At 56.9% G+C, this 19977-nt stretch overlaps 10 protein-coding genes across 10 annotated transcripts; 5 read left to right on the top strand and 5 right to left on the bottom strand.

Annotated features, from left to right (window-relative positions):
* Positions 1-235: 235 nt before the first annotated feature.
* WHR41_02049 (uncharacterized protein) lies at positions 236-2656 on the bottom strand (the record flags this gene model as incomplete). Its single annotated transcript, XM_069370655.1, has 1 exon — positions 236-2656. One exon carries the CDS (start codon positions 2654-2656, stop codon positions 236-238), a length of 2421 nt encoding a protein of 806 aa, XP_069232321.1.
* Positions 2657-3010: 354 nt separating this feature from the next.
* On the top strand, positions 3011-4309 carry WHR41_02048 (uncharacterized protein; the record flags this gene model as incomplete). Its single annotated transcript, XM_069370654.1, has 1 exon — positions 3011-4309. One exon carries the CDS (start codon positions 3011-3013, stop codon positions 4307-4309), a length of 1299 nt encoding a protein of 432 aa, XP_069232320.1.
* A 406-nt stretch (positions 4310-4715) lies between these two features.
* On the top strand, positions 4716-6047 carry WHR41_02047 (uncharacterized protein; the record flags this gene model as incomplete). Its single annotated transcript, XM_069370653.1, has 1 exon — positions 4716-6047. The coding sequence occupies one exon, from the start codon at positions 4716-4718 to the stop codon at positions 6045-6047; it is 1332 nt and encodes a 443-aa protein (XP_069232319.1).
* A 324-nt stretch (positions 6048-6371) lies between these two features.
* Positions 6372-8520, bottom strand: WHR41_02046 (uncharacterized protein). Its single transcript, XM_069370652.1, has 2 exons — positions 7416-8520; positions 6372-7355 (listed from the first exon to the last, which is right to left on the bottom strand). The coding sequence occupies exons 1-2, from the start codon at positions 8177-8179 to the stop codon at positions 6755-6757; spliced, it is 1365 nt and encodes a 454-aa protein (XP_069232318.1). The 5' UTR covers positions 8180-8520; the 3' UTR covers positions 6372-6754.
* A 307-nt stretch (positions 8521-8827) lies between these two features.
* Positions 8828-9529, top strand: WHR41_02045 (uncharacterized protein; the record flags this gene model as incomplete). The annotated part of the gene is made up of 1 exon (XM_069370651.1): positions 8828-9529. The coding sequence occupies one exon, from the start codon at positions 8828-8830 to the stop codon at positions 9527-9529; it is 702 nt and encodes a 233-aa protein (XP_069232317.1).
* Positions 9530-10136: 607 nt separating this feature from the next.
* On the bottom strand, positions 10137-10379 carry WHR41_02044 (uncharacterized protein; the record flags this gene model as incomplete). The annotated part of the gene is made up of 1 exon (XM_069370650.1): positions 10137-10379. One exon carries the CDS (start codon positions 10377-10379, stop codon positions 10137-10139), a length of 243 nt encoding a protein of 80 aa, XP_069232316.1.
* A 1453-nt stretch (positions 10380-11832) lies between these two features.
* On the bottom strand, positions 11833-12750 carry WHR41_02043 (uncharacterized protein; the record flags this gene model as incomplete). The annotated part of the gene is made up of 2 exons (XM_069370649.1): positions 11833-12257; positions 12318-12750. The coding sequence occupies 2 exons, from the start codon at positions 12748-12750 to the stop codon at positions 11833-11835; spliced, it is 858 nt and encodes a 285-aa protein (XP_069232315.1).
* A 1213-nt stretch (positions 12751-13963) lies between these two features.
* On the bottom strand, positions 13964-15453 carry nhp6 (Non-histone chromosomal protein 6). The gene is made up of 6 exons (XM_069370648.1): positions 15409-15453; positions 15130-15180; positions 14797-14898; positions 14624-14719; positions 14443-14567; positions 13964-14389 (listed from the first exon to the last, which is right to left on the bottom strand). The coding sequence occupies exons 3-6, from the start codon at positions 14861-14863 to the stop codon at positions 14357-14359; spliced, it is 321 nt and encodes a 106-aa protein (XP_069232314.1). The 5' UTR covers positions 14864-14898; positions 15130-15180; positions 15409-15453; the 3' UTR covers positions 13964-14356.
* Positions 15454-16987: 1534 nt separating this feature from the next.
* WHR41_02041 (uncharacterized protein) lies at positions 16988-18410 on the top strand (the record flags this gene model as incomplete). The annotated part of the gene is made up of 2 exons (XM_069370647.1): positions 16988-17205; positions 17254-18410. Exons 1-2 carry the CDS (start codon positions 17010-17012, stop codon positions 18408-18410), a joined length of 1353 nt encoding a protein of 450 aa, XP_069232313.1. The 5' UTR covers positions 16988-17009.
* A 331-nt stretch (positions 18411-18741) lies between these two features.
* Positions 18742-19878, top strand: WHR41_02040 (uncharacterized protein; the record flags this gene model as incomplete). Its single annotated transcript, XM_069370646.1, has 1 exon — positions 18742-19878. The coding sequence occupies one exon, from the start codon at positions 18742-18744 to the stop codon at positions 19876-19878; it is 1137 nt and encodes a 378-aa protein (XP_069232312.1).
* Positions 19879-19977: the final 99 nt, after the last annotated feature.

Here is a 19977-nt window from a genome sequence, read left to right as displayed (position 1 = left end):
CCGGACAATTCATAGATAGACCAACTTGGCAACAAGCATCTACATTCTGCAAGCAATACCCGCATGAACCCTGCATCCAGCGATTTGCTGAGAGGAAAGTGATGGAGAAGAGATATGCAGAGAAGTCGACCTGCAAAAGGTGAGGTCACGATAATCGTATTTCCTGATCCCTCTAAAAATGCCCAGCGCACATCCGAAACTTTTGTGGTGACACGCGAAGCAATACGAAAGCGTTCTACACAATATCCAAGTCGTCATCGTCGTCATCGTCGTTCCCAAGTCCAACCGTTCCCAAAGATTCCCGCCCCGGTTCCCTGATCCCCTTGTCCAGCGCAAAGCGTGCGCGCTTCTTCGGACTGACACTGCCATCCTGGCTCGCCGGCCGTATCACGCCTCGGAGAGGTTGAGGCGTGAGTTTCGTCTGCCCCTTCTCGGGGCTGCCGAGCCTGTTGGGTTTTGGTTGTAGAAGGCCAGATTTCTTCGCGCCGCCCCAGCCTAGTGCTTCTGTGCCTGCTGAGGAAATGGCGCCGACGCCGAAGTGCCTTTTGCGGTCTTTGGCGGGCGAGAGGAGGATGGCGGTCGCTTTATTGCCCAACAAGCCGAGTTCGGAAGCTGAAGGCTTCTCGAAGGATGTTGATTCTTGGGACAATGTGTGGCTTGAGCGAGTCGTAGTTGAGGTAGTAGTGTGAGTTTGGCGAGCTCGAAGGTAATCTGCGCCAACACTACCGCCCATGTTCTCCAGCTTTCTGGCCAAATCTCGCTCGCGTTGCGCGGCGGCAATACGGCGGCGAGACGTCTCCTCGGCGGTCAGACTCTCGACCGAAGCCTTGTCCTCACCGTCCAACAGACTAGCAGCACTCTTGCCAAAGCCGGTATTCACAGTCCAGAGCCTACCATGCTCCCCAGCAGACTTTCCAGGCATACTTTTCTTGCCATTTGCGGGATTTTGCGCTCTCTTCTTCCATTGTTCGGCAGAATCTGAAGTTCCACCACGCCACATCGTGTTGACCTCCATCCGACCCTTTCGGTTGCGATCGATCATGAGGTTGAGATGGAAGTCGCACACCTGTGTACTGCGCTTGTCGATCCACGCACCGCATTTGTTGCCGTCTTTCTTTACGCTTACACAGTATCCGAGGTCTCGCGCTGTACCGATTTCCATTACACGATCTTCGCTGGAGCCAAGTTTGAGCGAAAATTTCCCATTGTTTTGGTTGCCTTTGGGCGGAAGTATCGCTGGGTTCTGAATGGCGAGAAGCGTCCCCTCTGTCAATTTCCAGAATTGATCGAATGCAGTGCCGAAAAGGAAGAGGTCGATTTCCCATTTGAGGTCCACTAAAGTCATGACCATGAACTTGTTTCGCGGAGCCGTCGCATCTTCTTGCGGCTGTTTTTTATCATTCGTGCGGTGCGTCTGCTTGTGGCTGTAGGGAGTAGACTTTGACGCCAGAATGCCAAAGACAATGTAGTCAGACTCGCAATCAGGAGGGTCGTACTCGGGAGCCTTCACTTCTTTCAAAAGTCGAGGTAATGGGTAGAGTTCAGAACCCTCCAGCGCTCGTGCCACGTCGACATGTGCTATATGTCGCTTCGTGAGATGAACTCCAGAGAAGGGATCGTAGCCAGAGCCGTCTTGTTTGTTGTCCCAAGGGATATTGACATCACTCTCGTCAGCAGGGCCGCCGTGATCATGCCCATCGCCTTGTGTTCCAGATTTGCTTTGAGAATTTGTAGTCGTGACAAATGGGTTGGACTCCGGCGCGAATGAGGGCGTGGATCTGCCTCTTATTTGGTCGCTAGCGTCAGAGCCTTTGACCGCGGAAGGCATCCGCTCCCCAGTGAATTGACTCGAAGGACGCGCGCTGTCACCTGGTGTCCTGCTGCTCGTCGGTGTACTGTTCTTCAACTTATCCTGGAAGTTGAAACCATTGCCACGTGCGCGCTCGATGCGATCATTCCTCGCTTGTTGATCTTGTTGCTCTTGCCGCGACTTTGCTAACCGGGCGCTGAATGAAGAAACGGGCCGAGCTATTTCTTCTTTCATCCGCGAGGTAGGAGTCTGCTGTGAACTTGATGGCTTGATAGTGCCGTCGCGCGCTCGTTTTAGGGAGATATCCTGCGCTTTTGCCGCAGCACTCAATCCAAGTCGAGCGCGAGCCGGTGAAACTGGATTCCCCAGGGGTTGGCGATCTCGTGTTGGCGACACAGGTACTTCGATATCAGGGCGGCGCAAGTATGGTTGCGAGATTGGAGGCTGCAGAGGCTTTGGCGGAGATGCTCTTGCGCTGCTCGATCGTAACGAAGATTCACTCGGCTCCTCGTCCTCTGGACTCTTTTTCTTGCCTTGTAATTTCTTCAGCCGAAGCTTCATTTCAATCTGCTGCAGCTTGAGCTGCAGGGTCTCCTCATCTTCAGCTTCGTCGTCGTCATCCTCGTCGGCCATGGCAACATCCTGGAGCGCTTTGGAGCTGCTCATAGGGCGCTTCAGTGGCGACGGTGAAGGCGATCTGTCGGTATTGCGTTGCCTCCTGTCTTCCCACCTCTTCTTTCCACTCGGTGAGGCCATCAGCGCCTCGAACGGCGATCGCGGGGGCCATTGCGCGCCGTTTTTGTCGGGGGAGACTTTCGCACGGGGTGATTCGCGAACGACAACCATGTTGACGTAGGGGCCCTCGTCGGAAACGAGAGCATAACAATGCGCCGTGTTATCGCATGCTCAGCTGGTGTTGGTCAACAGAACGGCAGGTTCTCAATGTGAAACAACGAAAGCTGGGGAAGCACCAGCGGCCTGGACGCCCCGACTCCGCATCGCGTCGCCCTCGCGCTTTTGGAGCTCCACGCGTTTCAATTTACACGCAGCTTTCCCTTTTTATAATCGCCAGATTTTGAAACACAACCAACATTCTACATTTGTGAATTCTCTGGAGCATCGATCATCATATTTTCAAGATCGGGACGCTCGCGAGCCACGGCCCTGTATCGACCTTCACCAGTACCGTCTATCGCCAGCATGAAAACACGATCCAGGAAGCCCACGAAGGCCACACCCTCGAAAACAGAGGAGACGGAACCAAAAAATTCAACAAGGGACCTTGCACCGAGTGTCGATAAGCCACCGCATGTCTTCATCCTACCGAAAGATGCCTCTGCCGAAGCTCGCATCCTGAGCCTGCCAAGCGTGACATCTTCCCTCACTAGATTCTTCGTCTGTCCACAGAAGGGCTTTTACGAGTTCACGAAAATCGCTGCGCCAAAGAAGGCATGCCGAAGCTGGCTATTGGCTCCTCGCCGACTAGGAGAGACGCAAGCGCAGAGCGAGCCTGCTGATGCCGGTGAAAGCGAACAAGATCAAGGATATCTTCTTGGCAAGCCCGATCTCTTCGTTGCCACCCCTGTCGACCCTCTATTCATCTTACTACCGCTGTTGGCTGAGGCTGATTCTGGGAGCTATCTGACTTTCTCGGATTACTTGTACACGACGGAAGGTGAAGGTTTGGGCCAGCTACAACAATTGCTACGTCAAAGCACGTTCAACAGCTTGGAAGAAACAATGGAGCGACGCATGCAAGCGGTATGCGATTGTTTGGATATGGGTGACGGCGAAGACAAGATGTACCAACTCTCAGTGCCAAAGTTGGCAGCGGAGCTGGCTTCGAAAGCGAGGAAAATGGTCCAAAAGGGTTTACCGGAGACTATGGAAGAGCGATTCGTGAAGCAAGCCTTGGAAATGCCAGTGCTCAGCATCAAGAGAGAGGATTCCAGCGTTAGTGTTGCTGCAGACGACGCCGCTCCAGAAGCTGAAAGCGCTGCAACGTCTCAGGAGACGAGCGCTTCTGTAGACTCGTCCGCCGCAGTGTCAACAACGTCGACAGCCCTCACGACACCCACGGAAAGTCAAAGCGACACTGTGGACAATGTCGCCGAGCTCCTCCGGATTCGCACTGCCATGAACTTCATCACGATCTCCTACATCCCCGCCACTGTTCGCTCAAGGCTACAGGAAGCCTTGAGCTCACCGACTTCGCCCGTTAATTTCGAGCCACTCGACAAGCATCTCGATCAAGTCGCCAGCGTCAAGAAGCAAGCACAAGCGCTACGTTCCTTGAGCGACAACATCAGTCGCAAACGGAGCGCGGACGACGACGAAGATGCCCTTGAGAAAGCAGAAGCCAAGCGCAAGAAGAAAGAAGAGGACGAGATCAGGAAGAAGAACACTTCGAGAGGTGTACAGCAGCTGGCTAAGGCGAACACCAGCGGCATGAAGAAGCTGAGTTCTTTCTTCACCAAAGCGCCGCCGAAGAAGACATAAAGTCAATCTTTGATATGTTCGCGGACGGGTCTTCTTGATTCATGGAGACGCTTTTTCCGAGTCACTCATCTCTCTGAACGGAGACACCGGCTTGTCCTACCTTGCCCTCTGAACCATGTGAAGCGAATCCCTTCTAGGTAAGCCCAGGATCTCAGTTACACCGGACTACGTAGAAAGCTCACCAAGTAAGAAGTGGTGGATAATGTTCAATGCACATTCGCCGTGCTGGAGGGGTACGTCCACACGCGGGCGACGCGTGGAACGTGAAGACCGCGCGAGCTTGACGCGAAAGCAGCGCGCTGGCGCGGAAGGAATTCCGGCTCATCAGAGGAATTCCAAGCCTTCGATTCTCGGGTCTGGAGAACGACATTGTTCGATCGGTGATTGACTGGAAATCTGGATCACAATGGCGAGCCAAAAGATTTACGCTTGTATCGATTACGAGGATCCATACGTTCAGCCACTTCTGCTGAATGCAGTAAAAGCTCGTCTACCGAAGGAACTTTTAGTCCTTGTAAAAGATGCGTCAGAGTTGCCCTCTGCGGACAGCAAGTTCCTGCAATGGCGGCAATATGAAAGCTTGGATTTCGACAGGCTTATGAGCGGCTCGATATCATGTCTTTCGAATAGTTATGTCATCCGCAAAGCTCTCATCCGGAAGCATTACCTATCTACAACCGTTTCGCACTGGCTCACCAAGAATCCCGAGAGTGCCTTGAAGCATCATGTAAAGCCTGGAGTAGAAATCGAAGTGGATTTTTCCGAGTTCTTGGACGATGCTCTCATCGAAGCTTTCGAGCTGCATGAAAGCTGGCAGCGTAATGAGTCGAAAGACGTCGCAGACAAAGAGTGGTGGATTCTCAAGCCCGGCATGAGCGATCGAGGCCAAGGTATCAGACTCTTCAGCTCGGAGGAAGAGCTCACAGAGATCTTCGAAGAATGGGACCCGCCTTCCGACGACGAAGAGGACGAAGACGAAGCAGCCCACTCAGGCGACGAAGACGCCGCGCCCGCCTCCAAACCCGCAGACGAGGACGACGACGAAAAAGGCATCATCACCTCGCAACTCCGCCACTTCGTCGCCCAGCCATACATCGACCCGCCCTTGCTCATGCCCCAACCACACCCTTCCGCAGGCCGCAAATTCCACATCCGCACCTACGTCCTCGCGGCCGGCGCGCTGAAAGTCTACGTCTACAAACCCATGCTCGCCCTCTTCGCCGCCCAACCCTACGCCGCGCCTTCATCAACAGCGGGCGCGCAGCCCGACCTCAGCGCGCACCTGACAAACACATGCCTGCAGACGGGCGAGCGCGAAGGCAGCGTGCACGCTTTTTGGTCGCTGCCCGCCAGCCTCGGCACATCATCCTCCAGCACAGGCGGAGGCGAAGCCGACTGGCGCGAGTCCGTCTTCGAGCAGATCTGCTCCGCGACGGGCGAGGCGTTCGAGGCCGCCGCGCGCAGCATGAGCGTGCACTTCCAGCCGCTGCCGAATGCTTTCGAGCTTTTCGGGCTGGATTTCATGGTTGACGCGGCGGGCACGGCGTGGTTGATGGAGGTCAATGCGTTCCCTGATTTCGCGCAGACGGGTGGCGAGCTGCAGGATTTGGTCAAGGGGCTGATGGAGGATGTTGTGGATGTTGCCATCAAGCCATTCTTTGGCGTTGAGGGAGGTGTGGAAGAGGGCGGCGAGAATGGGCTGGTCAAGGTGAGGGATATCGACTTGGGCAAGCGGTGATGTACACAGTCTTGGATCACTGTATAGCCTTTTTGTGAGATGCTCGCAATCCATCAACGCCTTGAAGTCCCCACGGCTTTTCTGCCTACCTATCTCTTCGTCTTCGCTAGTGTCGCGACGGGCGGTGCGAAAAGAAGGCACACCGACGAAGCACCTCCTCCAAGCAACCAAGACAGCCTCCCGTGGCAGTGTTGCGTTCCGAATGACATGTCACGTCATGAGAGGCTCTGCGCGCGGATGCGATATGCCTAACAACATCATCAACGGTACCCCTCGGCGACCGGAACAGGTGCTTTAGACTTGTCATAACAAAAAAGGAGACGCTTTCGATTTCAATCTTCATGATTCAATTTCATTCACTATCTGCAAATTGCCTCTCTTTTGGGAGGCTGATTAAAAAGCAAAGGGTATCCTATCCTATCCTCGTCGATCCTAGTTCCATCGCTGATCCTGTTGTCCCTTTCGCCGATTGTTATTCGCTCATTTCCGAAATCTCGACATGAGAGCCGAGTGGTACAAACGCCTTCCCAGAGTTTGAAAAGGGAATCTAAAGGGTAGAGAAACGAAAGGTGAGAGGAGGCTGTTCTCCGCCATGGAGGAAATAGTTCCACGAACGCCGGAGTAGATGCGGGCTTCGACAGCTGGCGCATTATCAGTCGCCGGCTGCCTCCAGCGTTGGTGATCCGGTGATATTATCGAAAAGAAAATCACGTCGGACTAGCCACCGCTCCGCTGCGAGTACGCTTGCTGCTAGGAGCGACATCATCAGCAGGCTCGACGGACTCGGAGGCCGTGCGCTTCTTTCCGCGGCTAGAGGAAGAGCTAGGCGCCTTCAGACGCGGCCAATCGTCGAAAGGACTACGGTTCTTAGCCTTAGTAGCCTTGCGCGTGACGGGTGAAGCCGGGGCGTCTTCGGGCTCCTCGACCACCATTTCCAGGGAAGGAGCGGGGCCAGGCGCGGCGTCGACAATACGCTTTGTGCGCTTGGTAGAGGGCGGGGTGGCGAGGTGGGATGCGGCGGGCTTGCGCGGAGTGGCGGTCTTGGCTGGTTGCTTTTTGGCGGGGACAGGGAGTTCGATATCGGTCAAGGCTTCTTCGTCAACTTCATCCGAAGCAGTGGCTTCCTCGCGCTCGCGGAGCTGATCTTCGTTGGGGAAGAGGAGGCGAGGTTTGATCGAGCTGCGGGTGAGCGGGCGCTCTGCAGCGATGCCCGCTTGGCGTCTGAGGGAACGTTGGGCAAGGTCAGGTGACGAGCCTCCATCGTCTTGGTCGTCGCCAGCGAAGCGACGGAAAATCTTCTTGCCACGGCTGTAGATGAAATGTTAGCTTAGATCCCGCCAATAGTGGGATTGCGGCGATTCAACTTACAAAGAGTACACCATTCCCTCGTCTCTGCTGACACGGTCGTTAAACTCCGCCTCTTCATCTGTCCTAGCGGACCTTTGAGGTCGAGCAGCGCGAGTCTGACGAGGGCCGACGAAAGGGTTATCCTCGGAACCATCAAGCTCCGGGATGCGCGCATTCGAGTCAGTGAAAATCTGGATCTGCTCCTGGCTGCTATTGGTGCCGTCCTCAAACAGCTCAAAGCCGCGCGAGGACTGGCTGCGAGCGTGACCCGGCTTCTTCATCTTGCGTGGCGAAGGCATGACATCGCTGGGTGAGTGCGGCTGGAAGTTGAGGATGCGCGCGGTGCTGTTCATCGTCGCAGCGCTGCGCTTCTTGGGTGTTTTGCTCGGTGTCGGCAGGACTGACAGCGGAGTGGGAAGTTGTTGCCGGCGCGGTGTGTTGTCCGAATCGCTGAGCAAGTCCGCAAACGCGCGGCTGACGGGCGTTTTCCTTGGGGTCTTGTGCTGAGCCGAACGTCGCTGTGGAGATGCAGGCGATGAGGGCGGAGATGAGAGTTGTGTGCTGGCGAAACGCGCTTTCTTGCCGGTCGGTGGTGGGGTGGTTGCGCGTTGTAGGTTTACTTTAGGCGGACGTTCAGAGCTGGCAGAGCCGTAAGGGTTGCTATGCGCGGCGGTGCGCTTGGAGCGGCGTGGAGAGTATGGTTCGTAGTCGTCGTGCAGCGGGCCGTGCAAAGGGGTGGGTGGTGTGCGAGCGCGCCGTGACGCCGGCGGCGGTGTTGATGCCATTGTCGTAATAAAGCTGCGCGGAAGCGGCGCGCGACGGCGGCGGTGAGGTGACGTTGCGCTCAATCAGGAGTAGCGTGGGAGGTGAAAGCCGTCTATTGCGATGCGATCGGTCGAGGTTCGTACCGTCCTGGTAGAATCACTTCGGATGGAAGTCTCGCGGTGCGCAAACAGGCGGTGATGGTTCTCGTCCCAATGCGCGCGCGAGGCGCTGTCGAATGCGTGCACGGCGTTCCTGTATATGGCCAGATGACTTGGATAGGTCGGCGAATGTTTTGGCGAGGGTAAATCTGCGTATCCGTATACAATATTTCGCGTGTGTTTGTTGTCGGGCGGTTGCAGAGGGAGACGATGAAGTCAGAGAATCGGCGAAGGCAGGGCGAGAGTGTATTCCGTCCTCCGCGCTGGCGCGACGTGCCGGCCAGCGGTGTGGCTGGGGACGGATTCGGCGCTAGCCCACGCACCCGCCCACGAGCGAACCCTGGCGCCCGCCTTTCGTGCCTATCCCACTCCCAAGCACGCCGGCACTCGAAACATCTCCACGTCACCCTGCAGCTCGAATATCAACAAACAAACACGGAAAGACCGAGGATATTAGCAAATACGCGTAAAGACGCGTGCACTTCCACCAATTGCCCGCATCTCGCCAACATGTCGAAGCCCGCAGAGACGCCAGACATCGCCCGCTTGCGCCTGCAAGAAGACGAAGAAGACCTCTTCGCCAGCCCTGAAAGCGGTACGACGACGCAGAAACATACCCCTAGCACTGAAAATAAGCATGCGCGCTCGGAGTCACGACATGACGCTGCCGAAGCACGAGACGCGCGCCTGCAGGCCGAGCTAGAGCGCGTCCGCGAGGTCAACCGTGTGATAGAGGGCGTGACGGCGTCGCTGGAAAAGGCAAAGGCGAACATGGGCACAGTACATCAGACAGTCAATAACGCATCTACGCTGCTGGCCACATGGACTCGCATTCTCGGCCAGACGGAGCACAACCAACGCCTGATCTTAAACCCGCAATGGAACGGCGCGACGCAGGACTTGGAGGATATGGAGAATGAGGAGGTCAGGCGGCAGGCTGAGGCGGAGAGAAGGCTTGTGGAGGAGCAGAGACGGAGGGAGGAAGCTCAGAGGAAAGCGGAAGAGGACGAGAGGAAGAGGGCTGCGGCGGCGGCGGCGCCTACGAGAGGCGTTGGCCGAATGCGAAGCACTCGGGGTGTGCCTTCTTCGACGACAAGTCGATACACTGGTGTCGGAGGGCAGACTGGTAGGGGAAGAGGGACGACCGCGGCGTCAAGAGGAAGTGGCATTGGCCGTGGTACCAGCGCGACGAGGGGCCGTGGGAGAGGGTGAAGTAAGTGAGACCTCAGTCTCCGTCTTAAAGAGACGACATCCAATGTTCGGCAGCACTGCTGGAGAATGCCATCTGCATTGCGTGTGTTCCAATACTATCTACGACGACAAAATCTGGCCAAGACGACTGAGCATGTTCTGCAGTTTTGCAACGAAACAATCCATGCAGCGTGCGGGCCCTGATCACAGGCACCGCCGAGATATTCGGCGGAGAAAGCCAATCAGCCCGCGCATCTAGAAGCGTAGCGGCCCTCAGATTCGGATGTTGACATTGCCAGCCAGACTTCGCTAGTCTGCTGTGAGACGAGGAGGAGGTGCATGGCGACCGACACGGATTGCAGACATGTTCAGAGCCATTTATGCTCGGCTTTGTACTACAAATGCACTGTAGACGTTACATGATGTGCTAAATACTATTATAGCCACAGCCTGCGTAGACACCAAGAATCCTAGGCCTGTTCATATCCCAAACCATCTAAACACATAACGCCTCATACCACCATCACTCAAGATTGCATTGAAAACAGGGGGAAAAGTAAAGCAATCAAGCATAAGAAGAAAAAGAGTTCTCATTCATTCCATCATTACGTATGCCATCCATCATAATCTACTGCTTCGTCGCACCGCTGGCGTTACCAACGCCCTTGGACGCGGCGTCCGCAGCCTTGTCCTCGAGCGGGCCCTTGGGGTTGGAGCTCAGGTTCTTGAGCTGGGACTCGCTGGCGTTCTTGGTCTCGGAAGCGCTGCCGGCGACGCCCTGGTCGTTGGGGTTGTTGCTCGTCGAGCCGGTCTGGGCGGCGGACTGGCGCTCAGGGTCGGGAGACTGGCGGCCTTGGTTGGGGGCGGACATTTTGTGCTGGAGGGTCCGTGTTAGGACGGGAGGGTGGAGGAGATGGTGGGTTGGAGGGAGTCGTACTGGGTTGGGTGGTTTGGTGGGGCTGTGAGAGGGTCAGAGAGGTTCTGTGGTAGTGTAGATGTTGGTAGTGGAAAGACTCACTGTGTTGATGAGATGTACAAGTGGTGTTGTGAGTATGAAGACTTGAGAGTATGGTAGTGTAGAGAGAAGATCTAGGTCTTATGAAGCCAGCAAAGAGAGGGAAAGTTGTTGGCTCTCGCCCTGCACACAGCATCATTGTCCATCACGATCTCACCCCACCATGCCGCGTGCCCCACCTGATGTCATATGCTCGCTTGAGTGAGTGAGTGAGAGGTGGCGAACGATTATCAGGCAGCTCGCGCCGTTGAGTCGACTCCAATGGCACGCGCTGTCGGCTGAATAGGTTCTGCTCTTCCCTGGCCGCATTGTTTCGTACTCGAGCCCTCCACTTGACTGGTGATGGAGTGCGTTCGACGTGCAGACCACGGTCACGTGCTGATGATGATGTCAAACGTCATTCACAAACACAGGGTCAAAGCGCCGAGACGAAGAGCTATTGCACCGTGAAAGCACCAGAGCTTCAGGTGCATTTGTTGAGAGGAAGCGTGGGTACTCCTGGATACTGAAAGAGTGCTCTGTTAGAGCTACAGGTCCATGGTTTTAAGTCATTACATGGCATGTCTTCAATACCAACCCCGTCTGTTAATAACAGCACGGTGCATGGAAATTTCGTTGCACAACCTCACCTAATGCATCTACGGTTTCACTTGCAGGGAAAGCACGGCAGAACGTATTCACCGATTGTTTCTGCTGAAAAGTATTCTATCAATCGATTTTGTGCAAATACTGAAGCCGCGGACATAGTTTCCAACTCGCCTTAGATGCTACCTTGCCAAAACCTTGTTCGAAAGGTAACGGAGGCAACTCCGTCTCATCTCGGCGTTGTCTTCTCACTTGAGGCCCACAAGACACCGTGGAATCGAGCCTCGCGAAGATTCCTCCTAGTTTTTAAGTCTCCTTTCAGTTATTTTTTTCCCATGGCTAGATGATATGGTGGTAATCAGAATCCTTGTCGACACATGACTATCGACGAATTTGCCCGCCAAAGCCAAACCACACAAAAGCATATATCCTGAGACGCAAATGTCATGAAAACACTCACATTCAGATTCTTATTCGCAAGGAGCCCCAGGCTTATAATCGTCATAGACACGGATGCTGAACGAAGCAACGGAGAAACAAAACCGCGAGCAACATCTATTGTGCACATTGAACTGCAGCTCGACAATATAAGGAAAAAAAAAGACATGCCGCTCACCACGCTTCCGCGGTGCAGACGGTAGAAACAAAACCACCCCAAAATCATCCAAACCCCTCGAGAGAAGTCAGTCTCGCACTTGCCTCCCATTCGCTCCAACCCCTCTTTCTAGTGGTGACGACGGCCGAAACCGCGCGCGCTGCGCCTGTGGCGCCTGGCGGGGGCGGTCTCCTCAGCAGCCGCGGCGGCGGAAGCAGTAACGTAGACGACGGAGCAAGTCGGGTCGGCCTCCTCGCTGCCAGAGGCGGCGGCGGAAGTGGCCGCGGGAGCGGAAGACGCGACGGAGGAGACGGCCTGGACCTTTGTCTGGGCGGGGGCGGCGGCGGAGGAGGCCGGGGCGGAGGAGGAGTTGCCGGAGCTGGAGCCAGAGCCAGAGGAGCCGGAGCCAGAGCCTCCGCCGACGGTGAAGTCGATGCAGGACTCGTAGGTCTGGTTGATGTCGGCGGCGTCCCAGAACCACTGCAGGACGCAGTCGCCCGGGCTGGAGCAGTCGCTGCCGACGTCGGGGATCGTGACGGAGAATTCCTTCTGGTCTGGGGAGGGGAGTTAGTATTTTGTCGTTCTCGCGTGTGCGGGAAGGTGAGATATCGTACCGTCAGGGATGGTAGCGGAGTTGGAAGCGTAGACGTCCCAGCTCTTGAGGGCCTCGCCGATGACCTGGCCGCTCGAGGTGGAGACGACAGAGACGTTGGCGACGCCCGTGTGCGGCGCGCGGATGTCGACGCTGATGGGCACGTCCTGGCCGACGGTCCACTGCTGGACGTTGTCCTTGTTGTCGGCGTACTTGTAGCCCTTGCAGAGCCAGACGTCGCACGCGGCCGCGTCGTAGTCGTCCTGCGCCACCTGCAGCTCGCCCTGCACGTTGCCGTAGTTGTCGCCCTGCTGGTTGTAGTACATCTGCTGGCCGCAGGCGGCGGCCATGGCGTCGCCGGGCATGCGCGGGCTGGGGCTGGTGATGAAGCCGTGGGCGCTGGCGAGCGCGAGCATGGAGGCCGAGGCCAGGATGTTGGAGCCGGTGTTCTTCATTTTGGTGGGTGGGTTGGTTGTTTGAGAGACTTGTCGTGTCGGTTTGCTGTTGCTTTGTTGTTCGATGGGATAAAGAGCACCTGTGCTCTGTGATCGGTAGAAATGAAGGTGGTAAACGAGTGACTGCTCACGGAGCTGGGAAAGGATTGCTGGATGAAACGCGATGAAGGGAAAAGTTGAGACGGAGGGAAGAAGGAAAGCCAAAGGCTGATATACTTGACCTACCCACTGCCCACTCCTCGCGTGCTGCCGCCCTACCGCCCACTTCGCTTGGAGGGACATCTGTTTCAACGTAGGGCTGCCACGATGAGCGGCAGACGCAATGAAGCGATGCAGGTACGCGGACCCGCGTACGAGGATCAGAGGCGGAGCCCCAATCTAGGTGAGGAGAGTCGGGCGAATAGGTGCGAAGCGATATATTGCTCGTTTGGCGCCACAGTAGCTTATATGGGACGTTTTGGACTCTGGCGCCTCCTGGGCCGATTGAATTATCCGGTCTGCTCGGTTGTGGTCGTCGGGTCGAATACGATTTTTGGCTCCCTGATGCCAATCGTCCTAGTGGACATACCTTAGCTCCTGTCAACGCATTTCTTCTGTATTATTTTACCGGGGTCATGCCTTGCCCTACAAAATCAACCAGAGCGACATTGCAGTGCCGCCGCCAAATGGAGCGCCGCACGGAGCCGCTTGCTTGGCTTCTCTGACATCGGCTGTTTCGCAAGTCTGAGGCTTCGGCTCGCTTAGACTGTGGAAGCCAGGTCGAGGCCAGGACCGCAGAGCGACCTCAGGTACCCGAGATCCCGGCTTCTTCAAATGTCGTTTGTATATGTAGAATGTCTGCCCTGCGCTGCCCTGGTTGAATTGAAAATCGGTGCCGGGAAATCTTGGCAATGTGGAAAGCGATCTGGTGATCGTGCTGAAGCGTCAGGAATCATCAATGGAGAGTGTTAGGCGGAAATGGTGTACTCCAGCCTTCACGTACGATCGACCTGACAGGAGCCATCATGGAGATGAAACGGAAGGACACGGTTTGCCGTTCGGCCTGAGACTCCAGCGGCCTCGCCACGAGCATTGTGAAATGCAACCTGCACAACGAAAGCATCACAAATCCACAGCCTGCCCGCACGCAAATGACCTCAAACCTCACAACAATGACACCCAACAAGGTGAACCAAACTCCAGCACATAGTCAATGAGAAAGCGACGCCGAAAGTTTAGGAAAACTTGCATTTACGCACTCGCTATGGTACACATCCGTGCCCAGCCATCAGACCAGAAGTTTCAAAAACACGCTCGCCAGGATAGGAAGGAGAGCCAGACGCTCCACCACAGAAGAGCAGAGGAGCAAGCAGTCCTCCATCCTGGACAGAACACATGAGAGAAACCCGATCGTTGGGTATCGTTCATTTCGCCACCACGGGAGTCTCAATGATGCGCCGTGGCAGTAGTAGCAATCGCAGAGACTGCACTTCTCGTGGCGCATCAAAGGATGAACCGTTTTCTCCCGTTTGTTAAAAGACCCCAGAGCTAGCATGAAAAGAGAAAGAAAGCAAGAAGACACGTGCCGTGGGGACAAGGACGGCTGGCGATGCTGGGAGGCATGCGCTTACTCCTCGTCCTCGTCATCGTCGACGCCACCCTGGAATGGTCGTTAGAATTTGTTGAAGTTGACGATTAGGTGGTGGAACTCACGGCAGTGTAGGCAGCCTTCTCCTCTTCGTAGCGCTGCTTGTCGGCCTTGGCCTTGGCCTCGTACGGCTCCTTCTGCTTCTCGCTGAGGGCCTTCCACTTCTCGCCGAGCATCTTGCCGACCTCGCCTGCGATGGGTTAGCCGGTCGTTCGGAGAGCGACAATGAGGATGAGATAGACGAACCGAACTTGATGCCAGGGTTGTCCTCGCGGACCTTGTCACGCTGCTCGTTGGCGAAGAACATGTAGGCGGAGAGACCGCGCTTCGGCTGGTTGGGGTCTGAGAGAGGCCGTCAGTGATGATGGAACGACGAGACACGGTGGCGAGAGACGACGAGGTCGAGGTCAGATACATACCCTTCTTCTTGCGACCGCCCTCGGCCTTGGTGGAGCGCTTGGCGCGGGTGGTCTTCTCCTTAGGCATGGTGAAGGGTTTGGGTGTTGTTGTTGCTTGAAAGGCTGAGGCACGCGACGCGTCGTCAGCTGAGGGATCTGTGAGGAGGTTTCGCGACGCAGAATATCGAAACAGTTTGCTTGCGCCGGCGTGGTGGCGGTGTTGCGATCGATGGATGTCGCGCAGCTGGCTGATGGCGCGTTGCTGCTTGCGCGTGTCGCCGCCGCCGCCGCCGCCTCCAGGCAGTGGCACGTGACGCGCTCAAGACGCAGGTGAAAGAGGATGAGCAGACTTACTGTGTGGAGGTGAAAGTGAAGACGCTGCTTTCAACAGGCGTGGGTGTGTGACTGTGCGATTGCTGGGTTAGCTGATGAATCGCGCATGCGCCGATTGACGACGACAACAACAATCGAGGCCGCTCGCTGAAGGCGGCGGTGGAATGCGACGAGCAACAACAAACGACGACGAGGGTCGATACGCGTGCAAAACACGCGCTGTTGAGGCTGCGTTGGCGCCGCGAAGATGCGATCGATGTTCTGGTGCAGCCGGGCTTGTATGGGGGATCGGGGCCTCACCTTTTTGCTGTAGGGCGTGTTTGGTGGTGGATTTGGTAGGAGAGAGCAGCAGCAGGCAAAGTGGCAGAGGGCGGGCGGCGCTTCACTCCTGGAGCGCCGGCCGCGCAACAGCAGGTGGCAGCCCCTCGCAGCCAGCCCGCCGTACCTAGCCCAAACATGCACCCGCCGAGTTAAGCACCACCGCCTGCGCCTGCCGCGGGGCGATACATGGCGATATCACGCTCGAAATGTTCGTGAACAGCCGTACATCGATAGCAACCATCATTCACCGCCTCATACACGCATTCTCGCCGCGCAGTCGCCCTGGCGCAGAGCGCTGCTGGCCCACAGCACATCTCAGCACGGCGGCGATGATTTCATGCGGGCGTGCTCAGAAATGCTGTCACGCTAGGTGGCGGGTGGTTGGAGAGGCTGCAGGGCAGAATCGCCGGCTCTGAGCTCTCACTCGCTCTCCCTCGCTGCCCAGCGCTGAGCGCGCAACCCGCACGGGCGCGAGGGAGCTCTGCGAGCCGACACCCTCCGCCTCCGTCTCACATTTGTCCGACCGTCCCACGCCTCCGACCAACCCGACCAACATCTCCCGCCGTGCATTCGCTGTTACCGAGGGGAGTGCATTCGCTGCGATGCACGAGGAGAGGCCGAGCAGCCGAGCTTTGCGCCAGCCAGTCCGAGTCCGTGCAAACACTAAGGTACCTGCCTCAGGTATCGGCACCCTCGGCCGCCGGGAAGCTCTCATCGCTCATAGCTCATCGCCCGCAGCGCTGATGGAGCGCTCCGGACGCGTCGGGTGCACGCGGTGTACGTCATAAGCAACGGGTCGCACTGGCCGCTGCTGAGGGGCTTCGCGCGCAAACAAACGACGGGAGCTTGTGCACGCGTTGCTGCGGCGTGCTGCGTTCTGCGTTCGGCCTCCTGCACCCCCGAGTCATCTGTGAAGTCAATTCCTCCTCGGCCGTTTCTGCCTCAGGCTTCTCAGACCTTGCGCGACATCCTCATCAGGCGATCAGTCATCATGTGACCAGGGCTGGCTTGCTCTCCACGCCGCTCTTTCTCCGAGACTACCGTGCCTTGCTGCACCGTGTGCACCTGCCTGGCCTGATGTAGGATGCACATCAGTCGCATCTGCCGTATGCTTGTATGCCCGCCTTCACCAAGACCGCACACGCTTCGAATGTGCAGCCGTGTGCGTGCTGTTTGTACTACTACTCGGTAACTTCACGCTCATAACACACCGCGAGGACAGCAGTACGAAGGAATGGCGCGCGGGATACGACTGCGGGCGCCTATCCATGAGATGGTTCCGTAGTGGTTCCTCCAAGTGTCGCGGAGCCCATCAACACGCCTGCTGCGATCTGACATCTAATCCATATACTAGGTAGGAGCATTTGGAGAGATCTCTGGATCTAAGAGAACAGCAGAAGGTGCATTGCAGCTCGTCGCACTCAAGACACTGCCTTCTGCCTTTTAAGAATGCTACGATTCGACGGCTTCATCCTTGCAATGAACAGTGACCCAAGGTATATTTGAACCACCCTGAACGCCCTCCCGAACGCCCAACCACGCGAGCAACGCCCTTCGAAGACATAACGGAATTGCCCATCATGCCATTCCGCTCCTCCAAGGCTTTCATTGCATTCGTCGTCTCTTATGCTGTTTTCACGGATCAGTTCATCTTCACTTGCATAGTGCCAATAGCACCAGCGATGTTGGAGAGCCAGTTTCACATCCGACAAGATATAGCGGAGAAAAACTCCCTCTTGCTTACCACTTGCGGCGTAGCCATGCTCGTCTCTTCCCGTAAATTTCTCCCATTCCTTCGATCATGGTAGTACTGACATAGCCCAGCTATCCTCGGGTGGTGGTCGGACCGTTCGAAGTCACGCCGTCCGCTATTCCTGCTTGGAGTGTTCTTAATACTTGGCTCTACAGCCATGCTCTGGAGGGTGACAGTCATACAGCTCGCCTACATCGCCCGCATCTTCCAAGGCATCGGCTCAGCCATCGTCTGGGTCATGTCCCTGGCCATCATGTTCGACACCGTGGGTCACGCTCGGATTGGAGAGTTTATGGGATACGTAGGGATCGGAATGAATCTGGGAACGATCTTGGGACCGAAGATCGGATCAGTCGTATTCAACTACTTCGGCCTGCATGGCGTCTTCGCGATGTGCCTCCTTCTCATCGGTGGGGATCTCATCTTGCGTCTCGTAATGTCGGAAAAGAAGGTGCCTGCTTCACGCAATCCCTCCTTGACATCTGCACCTCAGCCTAACAAGACGGACGACATTGACAAAGCGACTCAACAAGAGAAACCCCCAAGCAGACGCAAGAAAGTGTCCTCTCTCGCCCACCGCCTCCCATCGGTCATCACCCTCCTCTACCGCCCTCGCTTCGTCTGCGCCATCTGGGGCGTCTTCATCATGGCCGTTATCGGCGACGCCTTCAAAATCGCCCTCCCGCTGCACGCACGCGAGAACTTCGGCTGGGACCACAACAAAGTCGCCGACGCCTACGTCGCGCTCGCGGCCCCAGCCTTCTTCGGCCCCGTCTTCGGCCACATCTCAGACCGCTTCGGCCGGCGCCCCGTCGCCGTCGTCGGCATGCTCGTCCTCGGCGCCTGCCTGCTCGCCCTGCGCGCCATCACCGACAGCGCCGACCACAGACTGCTCTGGGCGCTGCTGCCCGTCATCGGCGTCGCCGTCACCGTCGTCCTCGAGCCGCTGACGGCAGACATCGCGTACGTCGTCACGAAGGAAGACGAGTCCCGCGTCGGCTCGGCGAGGTTCAGGAACGGCTCCTACGGGCAGGGCTACGGCTTGTTCAACACCGCTTGGTCGGCGGGCAACACTTTTGGTCCGATCTGGTCGGCCCACATGTATGAGGTGCACAGCTGGGATTCACTCTGGCTGGCGCTGGGCATGACGGTCGTCGTCACGACGGTGCCCATTTTCTTGCTTTGCGGTGGATGGTGGTTTCACGACGTGAGGAAGAAGGGCGTGTGAGGAGTTAGGTTCAGGGTGGATGGTTTCAGACGCTTTGGCAGTCGATCAAAAGTTGTGCTTTTGATATTAGTCTTCAGGTCGCAGATAGATACAGCAAGACAACTAATCTCACACATTCATTGATAACATGATTCAATTCACTGCCTCTACCAAGCGTCACCAAACGCCAAAGCAGCATGTGAAAGCCGCGATGACGCTCGCGCGCAAAGCCCGAGCGATCGCCGCCGCCCGCAAGCGCAGCTTCCCTCAATTTATCTTTCGACCTTGATGGCCGCCAAACCGCCCACTCCCACCCACCCAAAAACCACGACGACCCCCAAAACACCCACTCATGTCCTCCTCCTCCCCCTCCAAAGACGCCGCCCTCTACGGCGCCCCGCGCCCCAAACGCCTCAAAGGCAGCCGCGAAATCTCCTCCAGCACGACCGCCTCCTTCGCCAGCCAACTCGGCTCGCTGATCCAGAACACGCCTGCCTCCTCTTCTTCCCGCCCGGCGAAAAAAGCAAGGAGTGGGAAAGAAGACGTCTTCGCGACGCACAATCGCAATGCGGCGTTGCGGGCGCGGAAGGACCTGACGGGTGGAGGCAACGCGGCGCTCGCGCAGACGCACACGACTCATGGCGAGGGGCTGGACGCGGAGGTCTGGAAGAGGAGCAGGCGGAGGATGGAGGAGAAGGCGCGCTTGTACGCTGCTATGAAGAGGGGGGATGTGGAGGATGAGGAGGGGAGGTTCGCGGTGGATTTTGATCGGATGTGGGCGGAGAGGTATGGGGATGGGGGTTTGGATGAGGAGGATGATGGGGATGATAGTGAGGAGGAAGAGGAGGATGGGGATGGAGAGGAGGTGGAGTACGAGGATGAGTTTGGGCGGACGAGGAGGGGCACGCGCGCGGAGGCGGCGAGGGCGGCGAGGGTGCTGCGTGGACAGAGGGATCTGGCTGGCGATAGGTTTACTGCGAGGCCGACGGCGCCGGCGGGGGTTATCTATGGGGATACGATTCAGCACCAGGCGTTCAATCCGGATGAGAAGGTCGAGCTGCAGATGGAGGAGCTGGCGAAGAAGAGGGATAGGAGCTTGACGCCGCCGCCGGATGTGCACTTTGATGCTACTAGGGAGATTAGGCAGAAGGGCACGGGGTTCTTTCAGTTCAGCGAGGATGCTGAGGAGAGGAAGAAGCAGATGGAAGAGCTGGAGAGGGAGAGGCTGGAGACTGAAAAGGCGCGCGGCCAGAAGAGGGATACCGGAGACAGGCGAGAGGATGGGACGGCCGAGCAGGCATCGCAAGAGCAATCGAAGGAGAGCTCGGGAAAGCAAGGGTACAAGAGAAAGGCCGATGCGTTCTTCGACGAGCTTGCTGCAAAGATGGCTGGAGAGACACCTCCTGAGAGGAGCGATCCGGGCACACCGGCCGAGACAATGGACGCCATGCAACGGATCGAAGCTGCTCTGGCTCGCGAGGCTGGATGAATGTGCATGCTGCGTGGGAGGCCGGCCCTTCTCATGACACGATTCGTTCCACGCGACCGCAACGTCCTTGATGTGAGGATACATTCGGTTATCCAAGGG

This window comes from Cladosporium halotolerans, assembly GCF_011745625.1.
Source record: "Cladosporium halotolerans strain TM138-S3 chromosome Unknown Sca5, whole genome shotgun sequence".
NCBI lineage: Eukaryota > Fungi > Ascomycota > Dothideomycetes > Cladosporiales > Cladosporiaceae > Cladosporium > Cladosporium halotolerans.
This window is presented reverse-complemented; position numbering and strand designations above follow the sequence as displayed.